Here is a 26028-nt window from a genome sequence, read left to right as displayed (position 1 = left end):
AAGGAACGTCTGCGTTTGTAATTCTTCGTTAATTACCCTAAGTCAACCAATTCATCTGGGCATCGCATCGAGCGTCAAGTGACGCGACTGTTTATTGCGCAAAACTCGAACAAATATAAAAGTTTGAGGACAAGTGATAATTGATATGTGTTCTATTTTAGGAAAATTTATTCATTTCATTTAGATAGTGGTAAAAAATGGTTCAACTTAATAAAATGATTTCGCGTTAAACAATTTCTAAATCTCAGCTTCTGTCTGCAGATTTTTCTAGCCTTGCTCACGAATTATGAAATACAATTATTAATTGAAGGTGAAAATAACCCTGTTTTTGCAGTAAAGCCCGAAAAATTCGGTAAAAGTGTCGAAAAGACGGTTCATTCAAAGTTTGACCTTGTCGCGTCACTGTTCTTGACTTTTACAAAGATCTCGTACATACTTCAGTAAGAAAATCTTGTTGGTATCTTGATAAAAATTGGTCGAATTCCACTAGAATAGGGTGAAAATGAAAATTGTGTTCAAGTGTGAAAAGTTCAATTTTTTTCTACAGCCATTCGTCAAGGAGGTTCCGAGGTGAAAGAATATCTTTCAATTTTCTGTATAAATCGGGAAGTACTGGCGAAGGTCTATAAATCTAGTTTTACCACATCTCGAGAAAACTATTGAAATGCCATCGATACGCGTTACTTGGCATTTACGTGAAATTTCACCCACCCTAACACACGCGAATCTTAATATTCCGACCTAACCGAAAATAATTTCGACACGTGTAGTGACACAATAAAAAAACGATGACAATAGAGCGGAGAACGAGCTCTTTGTAGGTATGGATGGATGTAAATGTTTAAAGATCGAATTACTCAGTGGTAATTGCGGAAAGCCTGGGACTCTTACCCCGTTTCGGATAAGGGGATAAGAGGAGTTGCGCCGTCGAGTGTAAAACACCACTCGACTGGAAACAGAGGAGGTTCAGGCGTTCTTCAGCCCGACCCCTTCACCTTTTAACTCCACTCGTTCTTCGCCAACTTATCCTTGCAGTCTCGCGTTTCCCCTCATAGACACTCAATTCCTGTGCTGAATTCAAACTTTTCGTATCCTCGTTGCGTCACGTTGGAACATTCGTTATGATAGAGATGGAAATTATATTGAATCAGGAAAGGCAGACGTCTGAAACTTCGTTACGATTCAAACCTGCTGATTGGCATTCAATTTTCGTTATTTATCTCGGTGTTTTTCTTTTCATTTTTGTATCCAGTTTCTCCATACTTTTACCATTCAATTTGTGTCTGTAGCATAGGTTGAGAACACTCTAGTCAAATTTGATAAATTGTTCACGTTCACGTTTGAAATTTATACATTCATATGGCTCGTGTAGGGTTCGGAATATGAAATCAATTTCCAAACGAGAAAAAGAAAATAAACCCAAATCATTCACGGTGTATACTTTATGCCTGAGGGGTTTGAAAAAATATCCCGAGTTTAGACAACCATTTTTGAAACTCACTAAAGAAAAAAATAATAGTGAAACTTGTAACGTGATCCGCGATAAAGAAAAGATTGAGAACACATGAAATTTGATTCTGTGCGACATTCGACATCGACTAAGCTGCATATAAATTTTATCAAAGTCATCGAGCAGCTCTGTGCAAAGAGATACAGTCGTCAAGTATTCACCGTCACGGTACGCGTATCGAGGTCTGTTAAATTTTTGATAAACTTGAAAGAAAACAAAGCGGAAGAAGAGAAAAAAGGGATGGAAGAAAAATACACAAAAGAAAACCATAAGTTTATTCAAAGCATTTTATCGCACGATGCGATTTTATTAGGGGGACGCTTTTTCCAGGGAAACCGACTTTGTTGTTCACTCTTCAAACGGCGAGGGGTTACAAAATTGTTGGTTCAAACGGCCGGGTGATGTAGGCACTTATCCGGGCCGTCCGTTATCCTGGCATCTTTTTGAAACGAGATATTCTTCATAGTGTAGCGGGGGAAATTTTTCCTTCCCCAATTCGGATCCCCTGTATTTTCACTTTGTTTTATATCTTATTTTTATTATGTACCGAAGAGTACGCTCCTCGATCGAACGATTAGTTGCGATGATTGTGCGGAGAAGATTTTAATTGAAATGGCATTGCGTAAATTTGACGGCTCGATGATTCTCCATTCCACTTGTCTCCGTCAATAGTCATCGTCGGTCAGCGTTTATTTAATCGTGATTCGAGCGTTCGTGTCCTGTAACTGGATTTCGCTAATTCTCTTGATGAAAGCGCGATGCCGATTTACCGATTTGGCTTGCTATTAAAATTCACTCAAAGATCCTCAAAATGCATTATTGCTGCAGAGTAACCGCGGAAATATATTATACAAATGATTTCCGCCGGATGATCGGTTTTAAAAACGGGGAATAAGACTCTACGTATATCATTGGCAAAATTTCCGACCGATCCTCTGCAGCGATTTCTTCCAAAGCTTGATTTTCCGTTTTCTTCATCCCGCACTATCTTTATATACCGCGTTTTCCGTAACGTCTTCGTCTTCCGTTCAGCCCTGCTTAAAAATCTCGTACTTAAGAATTGTTGCAATCGATAATCTCAAAGCCGAATATCTAAACTTTTGGAAGAATTTTAAATCTTTTGCCGCTGATCAATAAAACCCCGGAATAATTCTGATCAACGCAATTTTTATTACTTCAATACGACTCCCTGTCTTAATTTCTGTACCGTGAATACTTTGAGATCGAATCGAATGTTCCCGTGATGAGAAAAGTTTCCGTTGAAAAACTCGTGATGAATATTCGAGTAAATTTAGCTACCGAATTTTTCTGCTATAGATTTTTCACTTCTCATTTAAATTTTTCATTCATTTTTTCATTTCCTCTATTCCTTGTCTCTTACCACGCTCGTCCTAGTTCTTTCACTTCTCTCCTATACATATATGTGCCTTATATACCTACTTGTTTATGTTCGTTCTCCGGGGATATGAATAAATGAATTCTCTCGCCGTCTCTCACTCTTTCTCTTCCTCTCTCGCAGCACTTCCATCCCTTTTCGACACAATATTTCCATCTCCCTTCCCTTCGGATTGTTGTTCTCTCTTTCCCGGTAACTTCTCGCGACTCGTTTCTCTTATGTAAATATTCATCCTCGACTCGCATATTTTTTCAAGTTCTTGTCGAGTCTCTATTGCTCAAGTTATATTGAATGCCTTGCACGGAGTCACGGGGCAGAAGTTCCGATCAAGGTTTCACCGATTCGATAGTTTCCATCCTTCGCAAAAATCATATTTCACCACGTTAACAAATATAGTCGAGTGTATAAAATTCATCACATTCATATCTACACAGCGTTCGTTTGACTAAAACGTGAATGAAGTTAAGAGTTGTTCATCTTTTGACGAAATCCCGCTCGTCCTTTTGAATAAGGTATGCAGGAAGGCATGTTAAATTCACCAATATGTATTTCGGTCCTGTTTGGCCAGGATTCGTCTGCTCGAATGATGGATGAGGAGGGCTGACTGGCTGTATCGGAAACGCGAATGCAGCCTTTACAATCTTTCGATACTTTCTTTCCTCACGGGTTCGCAGGCTTCGTATAGGTAAAGGGATAGCATATAGTAGAGGGGGTTTGCTCAGGGGTAGCGAATAGAAAAGAACGCCTGCCAAGTGAGTGAATAGTGACAAACAATGATGAACGAGCCCTCCGGAAACCGAAAAAGGGGTTGTCGGGTAAAGTTTGAGGAAAAAATGAAGGGCAGTAGTCGGTGGTGTTTGACTGGAAATCGACCGGTTCTCCTTGCAGACTGCAAGAGTCGTCTCCTTGGAAATTTAGGTCAAATCTCGCGTCACTGAGAAACGAGGCGAGGGATGCTGAAGACACTGGGAGAAAGAGAGAGCGGAGGGAAAAATGAACTAGGTATGCTCTTGGCCTCGTACCAATAAGTTTTCTTCTCTTGGTCGATCTCTTCGAGCTCTCGAGTGACCGGGAACACAGCTAACAATAAGAACGACAGAATTCGTTTTAAGTAATCAACGCGATGGTGAGGATGATTAAAGTCAGAGGTTGATTAATTTTAAGTTCGATGTTCAGGGTAGCTGTCGGGTACCGTACTACTGGCCCGTATTTCCAATTCGAAGGAAAGATATTGTTCAGATCATGAATTACTAAGTTGGTCTTTATTCTCAAGTGTTATACTTCTTTCAATCAAAAGAGCTGTTTGTTGTCGGGAGTAAAAAGCACCATCGAGATTAATGCACGGGGTGAGGATACGTTAAGCAAGAAATTGGGTGACTTTCAAATGCAATTTAGAAATCTGAAACAATTCTGAACAATCGTGTCTTACATATAAAAATTTTTGCACACTGAACTAAAGTCGGCAGGTGTTTCCTTTCTATTTTGTCGAGTAGAAAATTATTTTTTGACAGAAGGGAGAGTCAGTTATTTCTGAACGGTTGCTCAAGCATTTTTACACATGACATCGGTTTCTTTAGAATTTTTCCAGATTCTTCCGAATCATTGGAAAAATTTTTCAAGAATAAAAATCTTTTGTGAAAAATCGTTAACAATTTTTAAAAATTCGGTAATACATATAAAACTCAAAACAAATCGAAGAGGTCAAGGCCGATTTGACGTGGAATGCCCCATATGTATTTTTCTTCTACGGTAAATTGTTCGAAGAGCTGGTCCACGCGGCGCTAACTTCGGAACGTATTAAAAGCGAATGCCTCACCTGTGAAAATTTCACAAATTGAATTATCGACTTTTACCGAATGACTTTTTCCACTCGCTTCCCGCCTCGCAATTTCACCAATTCAATCAACTCGATATTAAGACTGGTTCTCGCCAGTCCGCACCAATAATTTGGCACGTCGAATTTCCTGATTGTTCTGCATCGTAAGAGAGATCAAAACTTCGAGGAATCCTTCAGGACTAGTTAGTTAGATGATGTTGGTTTCCTTCAGATTATTTACTGGTCGATCTCGGAAGAATTGAATCATACTGACCTCAATTCAAGTAATTAATTCAGGTTTTATTTTGATGAGTGATTAATTTTTGTCTAGTACGGGTAATGAAATATCGTTTCTTTAATACTAGAGAGAGTACATTATTATATTATCATAACTATCGCTATAAGGTACTTGTCTAGATCTAACAATAAGTAACGATATGTAAGACAAGATCCACGAAGTGCATATATATCATATTGCTGTGGATCTGATAACAATGTAATTGTCTGAACAGAACCCCATCTGAATTCTGCAACTCGCACAAAATAATGCGTCACATCTAAAAACAGTTTGAGCTTTGTGCCGTTAATTCAGAAAAATTCATTGAGCTTAACGAATGTTTCACGACAAGTCTAGCAACCCTGCTAACCATTTTCCGCTTCCTTTCAGTATGCAAAACGCGCTTACCTGTCCGTGTAGCGCAGGTTACCGACACTATTATGGCAGGGTTCCAGAAGCGGAAACGTTTGTCTTTAGCTAACGATGCCGTGGTTGGCTAATCTTTGTCTTTAGCTTGTGGGGTAGAAATCCTAAGCTTTCAAGTTTAGCCCCAACGTAACCAAGCTAAACTTCTTTTTCTTCGCGAAAAAGAAGAAACAATGGCTCGCCGGTTTTTTTCTGCGTAATCGCTGCTGATTGACTAGTTGAGTTGAATGTAATCAGGTTAATCATCGTACATACGATTATTTTTTATGCAACTCATCTTGTATCTCTTGAAGAGATTTGCCTTTCGTTTCGGGCATAACAGTCAGGCCGAATACCAGTGAAGTTATCGCCACTGCCCCATAAAGAAAAAAGACGCAAGCCTCGCTCGTGATCTCCAACAACGATTGATAAGTCTTGCTGGACACGAACGAGAACAGGCTGAGTGAAACCCCAGATAAACATGCAACCATGCTTTTTATGTTCGGAGCAAACAATTCGCTGAGAACGGTGTTGGGTACAGGGCAGAGTCCGATGTACAGAAACACCTCGTAAAAAATAACCGAGAGTATCAAAAGCCACTGCAGACTGGCAGGGTCGAAGTTAGCGTCCAAAAGAACATAGTGCACTCCCAGGGCGATCATCGATGCTGCGGTGCCAGCGCTCGAGACTATCAGTAGCGTTCTTCGCCCACACTTATCGGCCAGATAAATTGTCGCGAATCCGGCAAGAATTCCAGCCAAACTGGCTACTATGACCATTGTAGCCGGTGGGATCACGGTCAAACCACCGTTTGTCAGGATGATCTCCAAATAGAAGATAAAGCTGCTCATTCCGCTGAATTGCATGAAGAAGTAAAGCAGGGTCACGATGATTCCGGCCTTTCGGTTCTCAGGTATATTGAGCTCGCGAAACTTGTCAGCGAGCGTGACTGATTGGGACTCGTTGATGAAATCTTGGATGGACCTCACCTCAACGTTGACGTCCAGCCTGGGGTTGTACTTGGCTATCGACACTTTGGCCTCTTCTATCTTGTTCGTGCGAACGAGATGATACGGCGACTCGGGAAGCCAGATAAAAAGAACGATGTAAATGATATTTGGGACGAGACTTATCCAGGCAAACACCGACATCGAGACGTAGGCGCCGATCGTGTTTCCAGTCAACACGCCCACAGGCAGTCCGATGCTCGCGAGGGTTACCAACGCACCTCGAATAGCCGGACTCGATATTTCTCCAAGATACAGTGGAAAACTGCTGTAGCACATCCCCACACTGAGGCCAATGACAAATCTTCCCACGTACAGCCAGTCCACGGATCGTGCAATGATCATGGAAACCCAGCCGACAACGCAAGGAATGCCATTGAAAACCATAGTCCTTTTACTCCCGAAGTAATAAACACTTATTGGTCCGGGTACCGCGCCTACGACTCGTCCCAGGTTCAGCATCGACGCCACCCACGAAGCTTCATCCAACGTGATCGGAAGCGACGAGTTCTCAGCTGTCAGCTTGGCTATAAATGGCGATGTCCATCCTCCCGACATACCGGTCATGAAAAGCAGTAATGCAGCTGTAGATGACCAAGTGTCAAATGTTATTGCAGGATTATTTGTGAGGAAACTTGCAAGCTGATCACAGCTTTCTTCTTTTCACTAACCTCCCAAGCTTCCGATGTACTGCAGCCATAGTATGCCCTCGCTCGAGACGCTGTCACGCTTCGCTGTCATGCTCTTACTCTCAACTCGCGACTCTGATACGAGATCCGAAGTTCATCTTGCGTCCAACTTCGTGATACTGGTCGAGGAGTACAGTGCTCGTTACTATATATTTGTCTATTAAATTTATTCTGATAAGATTCCTGATAAGCCATGTTAAAATTATGACGATTTATAAAGCTATAAATGGATGTATAATCTTATTTATGTATCCCAATCACTTCAGAATACATTTGATAACCTTTACGTATCTCGAGCGTATTGCATTTTACCGGTGACCTTGAACCGCGCTAAGCTCTTCGTACCACTTTCTGATATCGATTTTAATCCATGAAATAACATTGCATACTGTAAAATTTTGCAGATTTTGTAAAACAAAATTCGCTTTCGATTTAAAAACTCTAAATTGGGTTTAATGTAAAATTAGGTTGTAGCTAAAAGGATATTTATTTTTATGATTCTATTATATGAAAAGGTTCAATTCTATAACCAAATCGGGTAACATTTCAGCCTGTTTACCAGAATATCAAGAAGTTTTGAGAAGAGTAATAAATTGTAGTTGTCCAAGTGCACCGGATGCTTTCTACTTACTGGAAAATTGTACTACGGAATCCGTCAGAGTCATATTTTTCTGTAGACGCAATGAATGGACGTTTGTTTTTTTAGTAGTGTACATGAGATTTTCTTTAAGCAAGTTCCAGCTTGTTAGCGAATACGTGTTTCTAACTGATACGAGTTGAGCTCGAGAGTGCTTTATGACTGGAAATATTAGAAATATTTCTTATCGTTCTTCGTACAAGACAGCGTTCTGGCTACGTGCTATATATTTCTAAAAAGTTGTGTGGGGAGCGAGAAAACTTGAATTTAATACTGTTTGTAAAAAGAATGATTAGTCTATGCTTGATCAAGTAGAGTCATTTTTTAATCAACGTATTTTGACTAGATTCTATATTGTACAGTTAGGCCATTTGATTATCTCAGCCACTATTCAACAGAACCGCTATATTTACGCTGTAATCAATCCTTGCGTGTGCGAGATAATTCAGCGTTTTATTTTTTGTGTAAAATGATTTGAATTTCTTGGAGAGATTTGCCTTTCGTTTCCGGCAATACTACCAGACCAAATATCAATGAAATTAATGAAATGCCCCCGTATAATTAAAAAACCCAAGCCTCGTTCGTGAGGTCCACTAAAGATTGATATGTTTTTGTGGACAGAAATGAAAAAAGCCCGACTGACATACTGCCTAAACAGGCTGCCAGGCTCTTCATATTTGGACCAAATAACTCGCTTAGAACTGTGCTGGGCATCGGGCAGAGCCCAAGAAACACGAACACCTCGTATATGAGCATACAGACTATTAGAAGCCACTGCAATCCAGCAGGATTAACACCGTTGTAAAAGAGACTAAATTGCACCCCGAGGGCAATCATAGATACCGCGACTCCGGCACTGTAAACGATGCACAGCAATTTTCGCCCGCATTTGTCAGCCATGTAGATTGCCAAACATCCGGCTAGGATTCCAGCGTAGCTGGTGGAATCACAGTCAAACCACCATCACTCAGAATGATTTCCATGTAGAATATGAGAGAATTCAAACCGCTGAATTGCATAAAGAAGTACAGCAGAAAGATGATGATCACAGCTTTTCGGTTTACGGGTATATTGAACTCTCGAAGTTTATCAACGAATGTGTTACACTGGGTCGTCTTGATAAAATCCTTAAGAGACTTCACTTCAGCCTTGACGTTTGCTCCAGGGTGGTATCTCGCTATTGACTTTCCAGCCTCTTCTATTCTGTCCTTACGGATGAGGTGGTAGGGCGATTCGGGCATCCACAAGAATAGGAGCGTAGAAGCGACGGTTGGCACGAGACTTATGTAGCCGAATACTGCCAGCGAAACATAGGTGCCAAGTATATTTCCGATGAGCGTTCTCATAGATACTCCGTTAGTAGCGAAAACTACCAAAGCACCTCGGATTTCTGGATTAGAAACTTCTCCAAGGTAGAGGGGATAGCTGCTGAACGTCATTCCGATACCAATGCCGGTGACGAACCTCGATACGTACAACCAAACCACGGAATCTGCCACGATACTCAAGATCCAGCCGATCGCCAAAGGAAATCCATTAAAAACTAGTATCTTCTTACTTCCGAAATAATCAGCGCTGATTGCTCCAAGTAGCACTCCCACGAGACGACCAAGATTCACCAACGACGCCACCCAGGAACCATCGTCAAAGTGATCGGGAGTGGCGAATCTTCCGCGGTAAGCTGTGCCAGGTATGGCGACAACCATCCTCCTGCCATGCCAGCCACGAGAAGATGCAGTAGGGCTGCGATCAAGAAAATAGTTTCGTTTTTACGCCTTTTTACTAACGTCAAAAATCCGAGAGAATAAATTGGTCTTTACTAACCTATCAGTCGTCCATTCCATTGTAGCCACAGTATCTCCTTCCGCAACGCACTAGTGCCCTTCAACTTCGCACTACTGCCTATCAGTCGGTGATTTTGCAAGGAGATCGAAGTATCTGAGACTTTCAATATGACCACACTGCTTGATATCCCGACTGCTAGTTTTGGCATGCTCATAAGACTATTGATAAGCGGGGAAATGATTCTGTAGAAACGAATCATAAGCGAGTCGTAAAACCGAATCTAATCGTCTGCTTGTGGAACAGCGGCGCCGCATTTAGAATAATTTTTCTGTGGAACTTTCACTCTGTAAAAACGGTAACTTTCGTTTGCGAAACATTGACGACTCGCAACTTCTGCTCCATTCTTATCTGATGAAGCATACTGTTGATATTTTCTCGAGGATTAAGTCAGTGCAGTTGTCTCGTGACGATTTGGTACGATAGAGTCAGGCAATATTGCATACATTCTGAATAACGCAGCGTAACGGGAATTTTTAATAAGAAAAAGTTTCAAATTATTTTAATGAAACAAATACGAGCAGTTGTTGAAAAATTATATTCATCCTAACCTATTGCGAATTAGAATATTTTGTACGCTGTTTTATATGCAGTATTTGCAATAGGATTCAATTTCTATGCTAGTTGATCTATTTACAAAATAATTTTAACGGCGGATCGAATCACAGCAACGTAGTGCAACATCCTGATTCAAGGCAAGATAAATGACAGAAATTAGGGACAGGAATTCAGATCACTGACACTTTAATCACAGCATAGTAATAGGTTCGTTCAATTAAGTTTATTTCTTATGCAAAATAGCTTGGATCTCTTGAAGAGATTTACCCTTTGTTTCCGGCATAGCTGTCAGCGTGAATATAATAACCATTACCATAAAGGCGGCGTGCATCCAAAATACGTAAGCTTCACCCATAATATTCACCAGGGGTTGATATACTTTGGTGGAAATGAAGGCGAAGAGTCCAACTGAAATACTGGCAAAGCAAGCTGCCATGTTCTTTATATTCGGAGCAAATAACTCACTGAGAACGATATTAGGAACAGGGCAGAGTCCCATATAGACAAAGACGTGGTAAATAATCACAGATGATACGAGCGTCCACTGAAGTTGAGCAGAGTCAAATCCGTTGCTTAAAAGCGCAAAATCTGTTCCTAAAATGACCAAGGATACGGCAACACCGACACAGGAAGCGATGAGCAGCGTCTTTCGTCCGCATTTGGCAGCCAGGTAAACAGTCGTTAACCCACCAAAAATAGCAGTGGCACCGCCTATTATGACCATTTTAGCCGGTGAAATGATGGTCAATCTGCCTTTGGTCAGGATGATTTCCAGATAAAACAAGACGCTGTTAACTCCACTTAGCTGCATGAACACGTAAAGCAGCACGACGATGATGCCGGCTTTTCGGTTTGCGGGAACGTTGAATTCTCGAAGTTTATCTGCGAACGTACGGGATTGAATCGCATGGATGAAATCTTGGAGGGACTTCAACTCAACCTCAACGTTTACTCCGGGATGGTATCTCGCTATTGACTTTTTGGCCTCTTCTATTTTATCCAAACGAATAAAGTAGTGAGGAGACTCGGGCATCCACAGGAAAAGGAGCATGAAAACCGTGGTTGGCACAAGAGTTATGTAGGCAAAGACTGTCATTGAAACGTAGGCACCAACCACGTTACCGGCAAGGACTCCCACCGACAAACCGGTGCTCGCCAAAGTCACCAAAGCTCCTCGAGTCGCGGGACTTGAAATTTCTCCGAGATATAGTGGAAAGCTGCTGTAGGACATCCCTAGGCACAGTCCGCTAATCAATCTTGCCACGTACAACCAGATCACGGAATCAGCCACGATAGTGCAAACGCAGCCGACGATTAACGAAAACCCATTGAGAAATAGCGTTCTTTTGCTTCCGAAATAATGCACGCTTACTGCTCCGGGAACCGCGCCTATTAGTCGTCCGAAGTTCAGCAGTGACGCTACCCAGGAAGCTTCGTCAGAGGTAATCGGAAGTGGTGAATCTTGAGAAGTTAGCTTGGCTAGATACGGCGACGTCCATCCGCCCATCATGCCGCACACGAAGAGCATTATCATAGCTGTTAGCAAGTAAACGGTACTCGTTACTTCGTTGCAATTTGATATTTACAATTTAAGTAAATTCGGCTTACTGCCTTTCACTAACCTCCCGCACTTCCAGTCCATTGTAACCACAACAGGTCACTTTGCGATTCACCAGGTTGCTTTGAGGTCATTCTGCTGTCGTTACGCTGATGGTTTTGACAGGAGACCGAACTTTGCGGGTTGTTGAAATTCGTGATACTACGTCAAACGATAGCTCTCACAAAATATTTGCATATATTTGCAGTTGTGATAAGATTGCAGATAAGTAATATCTTCGACCTTCCAATCTTAGAATTCATCCGCATCTCAATGTACACTCAAGACTCAAGTTGTTCTTTTTCATGTTGTACATGAATTTTTGATATTTGCTCAATCCATGTTGATAGTTTTGCAATCAGACTTCTCTTTGTCCCTCCTTCGTGACCACATATTGCTGGCGTATGACTGCGTTTGCTGAAAGGTTAATAGTTAATTTCTCCCTGACTTAAAAACGATTACTGCCAATATTTTACCTGGATCAGGCAGGATATTTTCTTAGTTGTACTTTCTATAATTGAATTAGACACAGTTGGATAATTTCCGTTAGTTTTATTGAGATAGAAACTGATATTAGAGACATCTGGGACGAAGAATTACAGAATCGTTACCACCACCATGGTTATTTTTTATTTTTTGTATAAGATTTTTTATTTTCATATAAATCATGGCCTTTACGTTCAAAGTATTTACATCAGAATTTAAGTAATAATTGTACATTGTTGGGTCAGTCGCTGTATATTTACCGTTTATGCAATGCATCTTGTATCTCTTGAAGAGATTTCCCCTTCGTTTCCAGCAAACATACCCAGACAAATATTATTTCAATTACAATGAACGATGCGTGCATCCAGAATACGTAAGCCTCACCCATCATGTCCACCAGGGGTTGATAAGTTTTGGAGGAAAGAAAGGCGAAGAGTCCAACTGAAACACTGGCTATACAAGCTGCCATGCTCTTTATATTCGGAGCAAATAATTCACTGAGTACTATACTAGGAACAGGACAGAGTCCAACGTGAACAGAAACTTCGTACATGAGGACGGACGATGTTATCAGCCACTGTAGTTCAGCAGAATCAGTTCCACCGTTTAAAAGGGCGAAATGTGTTCCCATAAGAACTAACGAGATGACAGTTCCAACACAGGAAACGATGAGCAACGTCTTTCGTTTACATTTGGCAGCCAAATAAATTGCCCCTACAGCACCAGAAATTGCAGCTCCACTGCCTACCATGACCATCGTGGCCGGTGGTATAAAGGTCAATCCGCCATTCGTCAGAATAGTTTCCAAGTAAAACAATACGCTATTGAGTCCACTCAACTGCATGAACAAGTAAAGCCCGATGATAATGAGCCCAGCCTTCCGGTTTTGGGGAATATTGAATTCTCGCAGTTTACTTCGGAACGTTTGGGAGTTCGACGCAGTGAGAAAGTTCTGAATGGATTTCACCTCAACGTGGATATTGATTCCCGGGTTGTATCTTGCGATCGCCTCCTCGGCTTTCCCGATTTGGTTTGTTCGGAGTAGGTGATGCGGTGACTCCGGAAGCCACAAAAAGAGGAGTATGGCCACGACGGTTGGTACAAGGCTTATGTAGGCGAAGACTGGCATGTCAACGTAGGCACCAATTATGTTCCCGCAAAGCATTCCCACCGGCGCACCACAGCTTGCCAATGTCACCAATGATCCTCTAATCTTGGGGCTGGCGATTTCTCCAAGATAGAGTGGAAAACTACTGTAGCTCATTCCCATGCTCAGTCCACTGACGAATCTTGCTATGTACAGCCAAACTACAGAATTTGCCATTATGATGGAGATCCAGCCGACGATCATAGGGATGGTGATGAAAAACAGCGTCTGTTTGCCTCCGAAATAATAAACGCTGGCTGCGCCAGGCACTGCTCCCGTCAGTCGGCCAAAGTTCATTAACGAAGCCACCCAGGAAGCCTCGGCTGGGGTAATATGTAATGTTGAATCAGGGGTTGTAAGCTTGGCAATATAAGGTGACGTCCATCCTATCATCAATCCAGAGATGAAGAGCAGCAGCAAAGCTGTAATTAGACAAACGATAACCATCAGTACGCTGTGAGGTATCAGACTGGGTTCACCTGAAATCGATCAACATGATAGCGGGGAGAAATTCAAATCATTTGATGAAATATACAGTAGTCCCTGGTCAGTTGTAAATACCTGTTTTTCTTTAGATTTTTGTGCATAAAATTTTTGTCTCCTTTCATAGTCATCACCATTTTCTTTGGGAAAACTCGCTGGTTTTGAAGATCGCACAAGTGCACTTTTTTCTAAACGTGCTAGTAATTTGCAATCAATCGATGGACTTGAGAAGAACCTGCCTAATCTTGTAGCTGTCACAAAATTGACATAAATATGCATGTTTTTAAAAATAAATTTGCATGCATCGATCAGTACAAGAGTAATAGCAATTTCGAGAGGATACTACACCCCCTTTCCATCCCGATCAGCCACTTCCAAAAAATTTATACAAGGTTCGCGTATCTCGGAACCTTCTTTTTTTTTAATGATCATATCGCACGAACTTGGGGTTGCAAAAAAAAATTAGCAAATCGACATACGAGTAGGTGTCTTTGAAAATGCATCTAATCCGACAAATGTGATCAGATGAATCTTCCGGTTTTTTTTTCTTTATATCGGAAGATATTTTATTAACGAAAATTGTCTGCACAAATCACAAGAAAAATAAGACCTTCAACTTCTTTAAATGTGATTTTCTCGACGTTTTTAAATTTTCATGGTTTCAATTAAAAAATAATGTGTCGCAAAAAATCGAGTACCTTGTCAACTATTTTTTAAACTACCGGATCGGTGCAGTGTTGCATCCGCTTAAAAAAGCGTTCTTCAATTTACCAAAGATTGGTATATAATTATATTAATATTTGAATTTTCCCCCCAAGCTTCTCAGTAATTTGAGATGAACCGGCCATTAGCAATTCGACGAACTTAGCTCATTAATAATCACTAACCTCCTAGGCCTCCGATCCATTGTAACCACAAAACTCTCTTGTGCGGACGTTCTTTTATGCACGTTTCAATCATACTCACGGGTTTTTTACTCGCTAATTTTCGCGTGCTACCGAATATATATACTCGAGTACCTCCACCTTCTCCAGATCATGTGATAATGTGTAGATGTTGGGTAATATTTGCGTACATCTGTAGTACTGATAAGATTTTAGATAAACAGTGAATATTCAAAAAATTCAGAGCCTCTTCTTGTTCAAATGCTTGTTCAAGGGGTTACACCTAGTTGGCGACCGAAAAAATGGCACGTTTTTGTGATTTTTTTTTGGCATAATGGTTGCAGGTTTCGAACTTTTTTTTCCACAATAAAGGGTATGTCTTTGAATATGTTTTATAATTTTTTTATTGGAAAAAATTCATAAATGTAAACGATATAATGTATCCCTCGGACCACTGTTCAAAAAGGGCCTTCCGCGGTGACCACTGTAACTTCCCAACCAATCACCTGAAATAAAAAAACCAAATAAATTTAGTTTTTGTATCGCATTATCTAGTCCCCAATCGAAGGATTTGATACAACGTTACTTTTCGAAAAAATGGTCGCCGATCGAAAGTGAAAGTCTAAATTTCGGTGAAAAAATCACTTCATTTTCCTTGATATAAAAAAAAGTATGCATCGAAAAAAAAATCCTTCGATTAAGGACTGCCTTTTGATATAAAAAAAATGTATGCAAAATTTCAAATAAAACGGTCCACTCATTTTTGTGATATCGTTGTCACCGATTCTGAAAAAGTCGTTTCGAGAAAAACGCGTTAGTTTAAAGTCGGGTGTATACATAGGTAAAGTGTAATTTATTATCTTTAAACTGAATCATCGATGCCCGGCTCATACAACAATCCTTCTGCAGACGTAGCAGCCTCTAAAATTGCAATTTGATGTTGTCTTCGCGACATCATTCATCTTCTTCCGTCCCTCACGCGTGACAATTTCGGCCGCAGCTTATTCCCATTACAAATATAAACCTTCTGTTTATTTCATACGTGTGGCCAGCGTACGAACGCGATGGAATTACGCGATCGTTGCACTTGTCACACACGATAAATCTTAAAACCTAGTCCACGCGTTGCGCTCGTTCGAAATTTAACTGCACCACCACAGTCTTTACACTCCACGAACGTCGCAATCGTCGAGAAAAGTGTTATAAAATTTATGATTCGATATTCAATCGAATAGAGCAGCTGTGTGTTTTAAATAACGGTCCTCTTTTTATATAAAGGACCTGCTCCGTTATTCCTAAGTCGCGCGGCATGCGGAACCTAACTGAAAAAACGACCGTAACTCCCTCAATTTTGAACGAATCAAGTTTTTCAAAAATTCTAAGTAGATGTAACCCCTCAATTAATCGACGGATCCCTTTCATCACGTTTGTAGTGGTATTGTCAGGTAACTGCTTTGTTGCTAGCGATCTACGATCTATCTATTTCTACGAGTGTGCAAAGCTGCCTCAAATTTCGCGTGTGTCTTCCGGTTGTCTACGTAATGCGAAGGAATCGTGAACGTTTTGAAAGTCTGATCCTCGTTTATTTTATCCAGAACCATCTCGGTGTTTTTTCTGAGTAGAAGTTAACGCAGGTAAATAATACCCAACCTTGCGGAGAAGTTCAACGTAAACGAACATCTCGTAAATAACCACGCATGATATATGAGCATCAACGGAAGTTGATTAGGATTCAATCCGCCACTTGAAAGGATAAAGTTTGCACTTAATATGACCAACGACTCAGCAACTCCGGCGCTGGAAGCGGTAAGCAATTTTTTTCCGCCACATTTAGTAGTCAAATAAACCATTCCCAGTCCACTGCAAACCCCAACTGCACCGTCTACTGTGACCATTGTAGCTGGTGCAATAGCAGTCAAACCGTCCTTGGTCGGAATAATTTCTTAGTAAAATAATACGCAGTCTACTCATTCAATTGCATCAACGTGTATGTAAAGCATAATGACGGTTATCCCGATGTTCTTCTGCGGGGGGATATTAAAGTTTCGAATTTTGTTTCCGGATGTACGTGATTTTGTCCACTAAGTAGAACAGCATCTTATCTCAGTATTCGGTTGAACTAGATCGTATCGCAGCGTTTGATTTGACATCGTGGGATTATCTGAGGCTGCAACACTAATTTGTGAAAAATGAATCAACGTGCTGGATTATTTATTAACTGTGGTCAAGATTTAATAGCACTTCACTAAATCGTAGCTCTGTTCCGAAGCATACAATCGTTTGTATTTTTATGTGGTTTATTTACTTTATCTCATGTGAATTACTGATTAATAATGTTTGTCAATAGTTTTATAAAATGCATCACTCATTGTCGATCAAATGGCGGTATTGCAATATGTCATAATGAAAGGCAATTGATGCATCTATTAACCGATACCAGTGTCTTTCTGGGCAAATGTAATCTACGCAAAGAAATTCATTCTAACGACTTCGTTCGTTGTGAGTGCTGAGTTTAGATTAGCTTTATCATCGCAAGATTAGGTTATTTTTTAGGTTTTCATATTAGGAAATTAGAAATCTTCACCCGACAAAGATAACATACCGGGCTTTCTATGTGAATTTGGCATGACCAAAACGCTGACGGTTTCAAGATCGGTTCAAATCTTACAAAATAATTTTTTAAAATAATGAGCGTCGGTTTCCGTGGATCCTTATCAAAGATGTTCAGACATTTACAATCGACATGATATATGTGGGAATAGATAATGTACAAGTTTAATTGCGTATAAGTTTTTGCACTGATCCCTTAAGTAATTTTTCAACAAACTTCAAATATGCTGTATTGAGGAGTAGTTCAGATTATGAAGTTAATCGTCAGATAATTCAATTGAGTTGAACTTATCGTCGCATGTTCATCAGTCAATAAACTTGTTATCTAGTAACATTGAAAGAACCTTGTTTATTGTAAATACGAACCTCATTCTTCATCAAGATTCACATGAGCTGTAATCAACATTTGTTCATTTCTTAAATTTACCTTCGGGCGCAATTGATATCTTTTATGGCTGTATAATCTAACAAGCTTAATCGATTAAGTCGGTTAAACTGGTTAATTAGCCAATAATTCGATCGGTCAACCGGCCAAGATCGGTTAACCGTCCGAAATGGGTGAACGATTTAATCAGTCAATAGTTAATTTGGCTGAAAACTAATTTGAAGAAATATCAATTGACTGGTTAATCGGTGACGTTTTAAATGTTTCAAATTGTGAGTGGTCTTGGCCGCTGAATCGGTCAATTTCTGCAACCCTAATTTCTTTAATGGGTAAACGATTATTACAGAATTTGCCACTAAGCAAAATTAGGCAGGTATATTGCGGTATTTCAAAAAATTGTATCGATATACACAATTTGATTTTGCTCGATTTTATTTTGTGCATGTATCTTATAATATGCATACAAATTTAAAAAATTATTATAAAAATTATCTAAGAAATGATGTTCAAATAATTAAGTTAAAGAAGTTTTAGAAATTACGTCGCCTACTATGAGTATAATGTAGACATTTTACCACCTATGTGTTTTATGCTAGCTCCTAATTTTAGTCAATCTTTGTGATTTACGATGACGCTGGACCAACTTGTTAGCTCGTTCCTTCGAGCATATTTACAGTACTAAGATTTGCTAGATATTGCAAAATGCGCGTCAGTTTTTGTGCGTAATCGTGTTGTTGAAAAAAACTGTAAGATTGATAGGTATGAAACTAGGTGAAAAATTATAGCTTCTGTTTACTTGCCTGGTAAGCAACTCATCATTCGTTCTCACTTCTAATTGACGATTAACGATTTATCTAGCTCAGAAAAAAAAAAATTCTGATTCTTATCGTAGCGAAGTGCTGAGGACGACGGTCATTGGTTTAGAACGATTCAGAACTGTGTTGAACATACAACTCTGGACAACGTACACGACAAATATGTTTTTCTGTGAGATTTTACTTGTTCATCAGTAATTGCTGAATCTCTTGTAACGATTTTCCCTTTGTTTCGGGAACGACAACCAGCGTGAATATCATCGCAATAACCATTATCGCTGCCTGAATCCAAAAGACGTATGCTTCGCCGAAAACATCCACTAGCGGCTGATAAGTCTTGGAGGAAATGAATCCTGTTAAGCCCGCAGAAATGCTTGCTAAGCAAGCTGCCAAGCTTTTTATGTTGGGCGCGAATATCTCGCTGAGAATCATACTGGGCACTGGTGTCACTCCGAGATAAACAAATACCTGGTAACTTACCAGGGATAGTATTGGCAGCCATTGCAATGGCACGGGGTCAAAGCTTTGCTCGAGAAGAATAAAATGCACGCCAAGGGCGACCATGGCCAAAGCTACTCCAAGACTCGAGCCGGCCATTAAAATCTTTCGACCTAACCTATCGGCCATGTACATCGCGAGCCATCCGGCAACGATTCCGAGTGCTCCAAGAATTATGACCATCATAGCAGGATCAATGACGGTCAGTTTGGCATCAGTCAAGATGATCTCCATGTAAAACGTCACACTGTTCAATCCGCTAAATTGCATGAACGTGTACAAGAGCACTACGATGGTACCAGCTTTCCGATTCCGCGGTATATTAAATTCTCGCAGTCGATCCATAAATGTCAGAGCGATTGTGCTCGTTATAAAATCGTTCAGCGCGGCTACTTCGGACTTGACGTCTGCCTTTGGGTTGTATCTGATTATCGATTTCCCTGCAGCCTCCAGGTTGCCCCTGCGAACGAGTTGATGAGGAGACTCAGGTAACCAGAGAAAGAGGATGATGAAAGCGATGGTAGGCACCAGACTGATGTAGGAGAAGATGGCCATTGAGATGTAGGCACCGATTATATTCCCAGCGAGCGTTCCGACCGGCAGTCCAGTCGTCGAAAGGGTCACCAACGCTCCTCGAATCGCAGGGCTTGAAATTTCTCCGATGAAAAGAGGAAAGCTGCTAAAAGCCATGCCAATACTCACTCCGGAGGAGAACCTCGCTACGTATAGCCAAACCACGGAGTTCGCGACGATCAGGCAAATCCAGCTGAGGATGAATGGGAAACCGATGATGATCAGCGTTCTTTTACTTCCGAGAAATTGAACGCTGACTGCCCCAAGAATGGCTCCTAATAACCGACCCATGCTGATAAGCGATGCTACCCAAGACGCTTCGTCTGTTGTTATGGGGAGCGGCGAATCCGCGGCTGTCAATTGAGCCAGGTACGGTGATGACCAGCCCAGCATCAATCCGCCGACAAAGAGCATCTGTTGAGCTGCGAAAAGCAACGTTCTTTATTCTTATATTCTACGGGCTAATTGATTTGGGTTTATTGCTTTACTAACCTGCTAAAGCGCTGACCCATTGCAACCACTGGCTATGCTTGGACGCGAATCTTGATATCATATTGATTACAACTTGGGAGAGCGACCGGAGGCTCACTCATTGAACACATAAATGATACTGGACGGACCAGCTGATGAACATTGATTTATATTCCTTATCATTGCAGTGATAAGATAACAGAACTTACCTCCTGTGGTTATGCACTTGACTTAACAGTTAACTAGCTTCACGTAACGTCTTAAAGAGTTACAGTGCGATAAGTCTATGTATTCTACCAATGAACTTGAACTCGGATGAAGTATATTGGTAAGGCAATGACTTACTTCTTACCAAAAAATTTTTGCTGTTTAATTGCTTTATATTAGCCTCAGGTTTTTGTATATTTATCTATCGTTAGTGGGATGCCTTACTCACTGTCGATTCCATTCTAGTGATAAGTGCTTCAACAAGAGACACGTAACAGATAGTAGTTTGAAACTGAACTACCGACAAAGCCTCATCGTGATAATTAACTAGTAACTTGGCTTTTTTATTCATTTGGAATAGAAAAATAAGTAAACTGGATTTTGAACAATTTTTTTTACAAAATATCCGTGGAATGATGATATCTTTCTATGAGTTCCAAAACGCAAGATGGACTAGTTATTCAAAAGCTTTAACAAATTTTCTCCTACGTTATGATTTGCTATGACTTGAAGCGAATGGGTTGCATTCAATTTCAGATGTAGCGAGCAAAGCTCATTTAAGTGCAACTTGACCCGGAGAGGGAGCAGTTCGCAGACTTTAGGCTCTGGCACGAGGGATGAGGAAACGGGAAGAAGTTTCATCATCCGCAAGTTCTTCTTGCCGCCTTCCTCGGGGTGATCCGGACCGACTGATCGTGGTTCACTCGGATTGGAAGTTAAGCCTAGAACGTCGTGGTTCCTTGGCCCCGCTGTCTGGAACATCACGGCCTCTTCAACTGCATTGAACTGTCGTTTGATAAGATTTGCTTACCCCGAAACCAAGCGTCTCAACGTCTCTTGCTCCTAAATAACTGCACACTTACAGAACCCACAATTCCTCCAGTCTTCCAAGGCTGAGCAAAGAGGGAACCGAGAAGACCTCGGCTGTATGTCGTGATGGGAAGTGATAATCCATCCGCTGTGAGTTGGGCTAGGTATGAAGAGTACCAACCGTACATGAGAACCTCTGCGAAGATAGCTATCAGCGCTGTGACAAGCGAACGGTCTTGTTATGCGTTTCTCTAAGAACTTATCGAGAACTGTATTGATTGCGGGTCAACTATTCAACTTCTTAACTTGATTAGCGTCCGTTGCTAAGCTCCTGGCAATATTGATTAGAATATAATCGTTGGTTCAGCCCACCTCCGATTCCCGCGCTCCATTGCGACCATAATATATTCACACCCAGTTTTTATTCGGTTCAGATATATGGACGTACACATTTACACTCTTCGCTGAACTGCGATTCTGACTGTGGCTGCTGCTGTGCTCTGACCTGCTACGTAAACTCCGGGCTATTGTTAAGCATTAAGTCGACAGATAAAATTAAGAGGTTCTCCATGTGACATGATAATTTGATGCCAGCCAGACGCTGTCAGGCTGTTAGCGCGAATGTGGCACCTTTGAGAAAAATAATGAACAATACAAGGAATAGTACGGATGTGTTCTTGATAAAATGATTTATTGTCAAGATCACACAAAACATTTCTTGCATGCAAAAATACAAAAACTTTTTCAAAGTTTAATATTTTTTCCGAATTTAAGAAATTCTGAAGCTCTATCGAATTCATACGATTTGGATAGCAACAGCGGGTGCAAGAAGAGAATAATCGTGAAACTGCTCCATACGTAATGACGCTATGCGTCGGGCTAATAGAAAATGATATCAAATATGCATGGCAGATGTCGCTATAGGTTACCGATTTACTCACGGATATAAATGAGTTTCTAAGGCTGTGAACGTGCCGTGAACTTGACTGTCATTTCAGAAAGCAACTCGTATTCACGCAGAACACAATGTACCGCTCATTAACGCACACAAATCGAATGCACATTGATCTCGCGTTTCTGAAAGGGTACGAGTTGTGTTTATTGCCTGATGAATATTCTCACTATCTCTATTCCTATTGCTTATCTCTATGCCAATACTTACAACTAATATCATGTTTTAATCACTCCAGGCTTACCAAATACACATGCTCTATTAAAAGTATATTCTACCAGTTTTCGTTTGTCTTTATGCTGTTATCACGTCACTTCATGACTGTCACTACAAAATCCGCCCGACTAAGATCTTGATTCCTTAGCCAAGGACCATGATCTTGAAATAATACTAATTATATACCCGTAAATAATTACATTATATACAACTCTAAATTTGTATTCGTGAAATTTTTCCAGAAAGTGGATTAACGATATTCAAAAAAAATTTTAGCGCAAAATGTTATTAATTCTTTTATTTTATCCGCTTGATGCAAATTTTGGTGATATTTTATTCGAAAAGTAATCGAAACTTCAGTCAGTGATGTGTGGTTTGACACTTGAAAATTAGACTGTAATAAAAAAATGTTGTTCGAAGACAAAAAAAACCAACGCGGTGGAATTGTAAACACTAGTTTATTGCTACATAAATTATGAATTTCTTATCTTACCATGAATCGGCAATCTCTGCATCCCGAAGCAGAGCGTTTTCTAAAAAAACAACTCGCACAGCCAATTTTCGCAACATTCTTTTGTTTTCCTGTTCAAGAACCGAATTCTGTTTAGGGAAGGTGCGCCTATTACTCGACTCAAGCAACTATACCTTGGTTAACTTTTCTGATTTTTCACCACACAAAACTGAAAATATTTTTAGAAGTGCAATCTCTTGACGCACGTGGAAAAGTGTTGATTACATTCAAAGTTTGAAATAGTCGTAGGTATGTTACGTAAAATAGATGCACCGCGGTGCCCTAATTTTCAATATCTTTCCTCCCTCCTCCTCCCGATAAAGATAATTGTTTATAAGTTTGAGTCAACATGGCGAAACCGTTCCAATTGAATCCCTACACACAGTGTCACCTACTTTTTCATCAATAAATTTTGAATTTCCTGTAGTGATTTGCCTTTCGTTTCCGGTATCCAAACTGCAGAAAAGATTGTGCAGAATATCATGAGCAACGCGTGCAACCAGTAAACCCAAGCCTCTCCTACGGTGTCTATCAAAGGTTGGTATGACTTAGTCGCCCCGAAGGCGAAAAGCCCACTCAAAATGCCAATCATACCGGCCGCCACACTTTTTATGTTAGGGGCGAAAAGCTCGCTTAGAATCATACTGGGTACGCCAATCATTCCAACGCAGAAACTAATCATAAAAAGTATCGTAGTCGTGATTGGCAGCCATTGCAATGAGTTAGGATCAAACCCGTTATCCAATAGAGCAAAGTGTACCCCCAACCCCAGCATGGTCACGGAAACTCCAACGCTTGAGAATATCATAAGTACCTTGCGCCTGAATTTATCAGCTATGTACACCGCAACCCACCCAGTCAAAACTGCTGCTCCGCTGTTTATGATCACCAACGTAGAGGGCTGGATGACGCTCACCCCGGCAGAAGTGAGAACTGTTTCCAGGTAATAAATTATAGAATTCATCCCGCTGAACTGCATGAAGAAGTACAATACGATTGTGATGATCATGGCTCGTTTATTCTCCGGTATGTTGAACTCTCGTAGCCGTTCTTTGATTGTCGGAGAACCTGAGCTTTCGATGTAGTTCCTTATTGATTTGTACTCGATCTCAGGATCTATGTTCGGGTTGTACCGGATTATAGATTTCATCGCATCCTCTGTTTTCCCGTCGCGTACGAGGAAGTGAGGAGATTCAGACAACCAGAGGAAGAGCAGGACGAAGCATACATTTGGCACCAGGCTTATGTAGGAAAAGATCGTCATCGAGAGGTTGGCACCCATTATGTTACCGGTTAGTGTTCCCACGGCCATTCCAGAAACGGAGAGAGTCACCAGCGTGCCTCGAATTTTTGGACTCGAAATTTCTCCCAGAAAAATGGGAAAGCTGCTGAATGATATTCCCAAGCTCAGTCCGGCTAAAAGCCTCGATGCGTAGAGCCACGCTACTGAGTCGGCGACGATGATACAAATCCAGGCTAGTATCATTGGAAAACCAACGATTGTCAACGTTCGCTTTCTACCGATCCATTCGACCCCAATGCAGCCGAAGATCGCCCCTAAAAGTCGGCCTACATTCATTAGGGATGCAACCCATGATACCTCGTCGGTGGTCAATGGTAGTGGCGAGTCTGCTGACATTAGCTGCGCCGTGTATGGCGAGGTCCATCCGATTTTCAGGCCAATCGTCATCAACATTAAAAATGCTGAAAATGATCACAAGTTCGTAACAAGGTTCAGAAACTTCGTCGTATGATTGTGCGAAACTTTCTGCCAGTCATGCAGATCTTTTTCACGTCGGAACATATTCCGTAATTAAGTTTTTACCGTTTAGTTTTCAACAGGTATTGCAATGCTGTTAGACTTAAATTTATCCTCAAATATTTTCTAAACTCAAATGGCTGTAAAATATGTAGTAAATAACGCGACTAGATAATTGTGTTTTACTTACTTGATATTCCTGCGATCCATTGCATCCATAAGGTACCTGTGAACCAGCTACCGGTTTTGGTACTTATCAACATTTAACTGATAATTTAGCACAAACGTTGTTGCTGAACGATGGAAGTTAAATCACACAGAATTTGAGCGAACTGAACTTCAATTTTCAAGCACTATGAGTTTTATAGTGTGTACCTGCGCTAGATAAGATATTGGAGTACAGCAAATATTTGTAATATTTCAAATGAGGATTCTTCCTTCATCTCGTTATAATGTTATTTATACACGCTGGTGATTTCGACAAGTCACTTTTGTTGTTATTTATTCATTCGGTGTTAAATTTGTTATTTACCGAATAGAATAATTCATGAAATTATTACAAAGTTATGAAGTAAGAGTTAATAACTGTGCAACACCACTTCAATTGTCAAGCTGGTTCTGGTTAAAGGTACCGCAAAGTTGGATAGTTAAATTTCTGTATTTGAAATTTTACATATTAATACATAGAATAGCAGAATTGTCACATGTGTTACATCGAAGATTATCTGATTTGTCGTGCGAATGTGTGGCGTCAGTAATATTCAGAGTAATCGATGCCTAGTATATTAATACGTAATGATTACGCAAATATTAATTCCAATAATAGGTATACATGTACCACAATACTTGGTGATTTTAACGATTTCGACTGGGGCGTGAGTCCTGATATCAATGTCGTTTCATATGTTTCACCTCAGTGTCATCTAACGCAGTCAACTTAGTCTTGAGAAGAAATTAGTCAAGTACAAGTCAATTCAAGTTAGCGGATCGTGAAGTTCGGTAACGTAGTTCATTCGTAGCTCTTTCGTATAATACTAATTATTTCGACGTCGACCTGTCTCTTTGATGCCGTCAAAACTGCCTATTTATTGACGAATGTATTAGGATCGTCACCCGGAAAATGCCTTAATTCTTTTCCTGTCCACACGCATCCCTGACCTTCACGGAAAGCTCAGTGGCTGCTTTTTCCTGTTTATGGGATGGTCTCGTATTATGAAACAATTTAACATAACATAACTTACTAGCAGCGACTGTTTGTACTTACAATTACTCTTCGATTTTACGTTCAAATAATGATTAAAAAACTTCTCACGCCACGCTTCCATGCCAAGTAATATTAGCTAAAATTCGTGTGGGATATCGGGTCGCCATGAATATTTGGCCAATTACACTTACAGGTCAGTAATTCATGGGGGTAACTTCTGTTAAGTTGTTTTTGCCGTGGTTATTAAGTCTCTACTGTATAAAATACTTATGATTTGTATTCA

At 40.5% G+C, this 26028-nt stretch overlaps 5 protein-coding genes and 1 pseudogene across 6 annotated transcripts; all 6 read right to left on the bottom strand.

Annotated features, from left to right (window-relative positions):
- Positions 1–4281: 4281 nt before the first annotated feature.
- LOC124302888 (facilitated trehalose transporter Tret1-like) lies at positions 4282–7441 on the bottom strand. Its single transcript, XM_046759460.1, has 2 exons — positions 7083–7441; positions 4282–6995 (listed from the first exon to the last, which is right to left on the bottom strand). Exons 1-2 carry the CDS (start codon positions 7150–7152, stop codon positions 5683–5685), a joined length of 1383 nt encoding a protein of 460 aa, XP_046615416.1. The 5' UTR covers positions 7153–7441; the 3' UTR covers positions 4282–5682.
- Positions 7442–8550: 1109 nt separating this feature from the next.
- On the bottom strand, positions 8551–9778 carry LOC124302914 (facilitated trehalose transporter Tret1-like; annotated as a pseudogene).
- A 427-nt stretch (positions 9779–10205) lies between these two features.
- On the bottom strand, positions 10206–11970 carry LOC124302899 (facilitated trehalose transporter Tret1-like). Its single transcript, XM_046759471.1, has 2 exons — positions 11760–11970; positions 10206–11673 (listed from the first exon to the last, which is right to left on the bottom strand). The coding sequence occupies exons 1-2, from the start codon at positions 11827–11829 to the stop codon at positions 10361–10363; spliced, it is 1383 nt and encodes a 460-aa protein (XP_046615427.1). The 5' UTR covers positions 11830–11970; the 3' UTR covers positions 10206–10360.
- Positions 11971–12271: 301 nt separating this feature from the next.
- On the bottom strand, positions 12272–14863 carry LOC124302867 (facilitated trehalose transporter Tret1-like). The gene is made up of 2 exons (XM_046759440.1): positions 14738–14863; positions 12272–13789 (listed from the first exon to the last, which is right to left on the bottom strand). Exons 1-2 carry the CDS (start codon positions 14808–14810, stop codon positions 12477–12479), a joined length of 1386 nt encoding a protein of 461 aa, XP_046615396.1. The 5' UTR covers positions 14811–14863; the 3' UTR covers positions 12272–12476.
- A 3296-nt stretch (positions 14864–18159) lies between these two features.
- On the bottom strand, positions 18160–24864 carry LOC124303185 (myo-inositol transporter 2-like). Its single transcript, XM_046760094.1, has 7 exons — positions 24732–24864; positions 23178–24486; positions 21157–21217; positions 20956–21079; positions 20296–20298; positions 20108–20203; positions 18160–20037 (listed from the first exon to the last, which is right to left on the bottom strand). The coding sequence occupies exons 1-7, from the start codon at positions 24802–24804 to the stop codon at positions 18725–18727; spliced, it is 2979 nt and encodes a 992-aa protein (XP_046616050.1). The 5' UTR covers positions 24805–24864; the 3' UTR covers positions 18160–18724.
- LOC124302960 (uncharacterized) lies at positions 20617–21577 on the bottom strand. 2 transcript variants are annotated; one of them, XM_046759578.1, is made up of 2 exons: positions 21157–21577; positions 20617–21079 (listed from the first exon to the last, which is right to left on the bottom strand). In XM_046759578.1, exons 1-2 carry the CDS (start codon positions 21289–21291, stop codon positions 20747–20749), a joined length of 468 nt encoding a protein of 155 aa, XP_046615534.1. In that variant the 5' UTR covers positions 21292–21577; the 3' UTR covers positions 20617–20746. The 2 variants fall into 2 exon arrangements, with proteins under 2 accessions (XP_046615534.1, XP_046615544.1); XM_046759588.1 differs by having other exon boundaries at positions 20617–21046.
- Positions 24865–26028: the final 1164 nt, after the last annotated feature.

Source organism: Neodiprion virginianus, chromosome 1, assembly GCF_021901495.1.
Source record: "Neodiprion virginianus isolate iyNeoVirg1 chromosome 1, iyNeoVirg1.1, whole genome shotgun sequence".
Classification (NCBI taxonomy): Eukaryota; Metazoa; Arthropoda; class Insecta; order Hymenoptera; family Diprionidae; genus Neodiprion; species Neodiprion virginianus.
Note: the sequence above shows the minus strand (reverse complement) of the source record. Positions and strands in the feature narration are given on the sequence as shown.

Bases quoted from the DNA above. Each gene is read 5' to 3' on its own strand.
- LOC124302888 (XM_046759460.1), bottom strand. From the start codon at position 7,152: ATGACAGCGAAGCGTGACAGCGTCTCGAGCGAGGGCATACTATGGCTG. The intron at 6,996-7,082 runs GTTAGTGAAAAG...GGTCATCTACAG, and splicing joins GTACATCGGAAGCTTGGGAG to CTGCATTACTGCTTTTCATG.
- LOC124302899 (XM_046759471.1), bottom strand. From the start codon at position 11,829: ATGACCTCAAAGCAACCTGGTGAATCGCAAAGTGACCTGTTGTGGTTA. The intron at 11,674-11,759 runs GTTAGTGAAAGG...ACTTGCTAACAG, and splicing joins ATGGACTGGAAGTGCGGGAG to CTATGATAATGCTCTTCGTG.
- LOC124302867 (XM_046759440.1), bottom strand. From the start codon at position 14,810: ATGATTGAAACGTGCATAAAAGAACGTCCGCACAAGAGAGTTTTGTGG. The intron at 13,790-14,737 runs GTTAGTGATTAT...GTCTAATTACAG, and splicing joins ATGGATCGGAGGCCTAGGAG to CTTTGCTGCTGCTCTTCATC.
- LOC124302960 (XM_046759578.1), bottom strand. From the start codon at position 21,291: ATGTACGGTTGGTACTCTTCATACCTAGCCCAACTCACAGCGGATGGA. The intron at 21,080-21,156 runs GTAAGTGTGCAG...ATCAAACGACAG, and splicing joins CTGGAGGAATTGTGGGTTCT to TTCAATGCAGTTGAAGAGGC.
- LOC124303185 (XM_046760094.1), bottom strand. From the start codon at position 24,804: ATGTTGATAAGTACCAAAACCGGTAGCTGGTTCACAGGTACCTTATGG. The intron at 24,487-24,731 runs GTAAGTAAAACA...GATCATTTTCAG, and splicing joins ATGGATCGCAGGAATATCAA to CATTTTTAATGTTGATGACG. The intron at 20,038-20,107 runs GTTAGTAAAGCA...TGCTTTTCGCAG, and splicing joins ATGGGTCAGCGCTTTAGCAG to CTCAACAGATGCTCTTTGTC.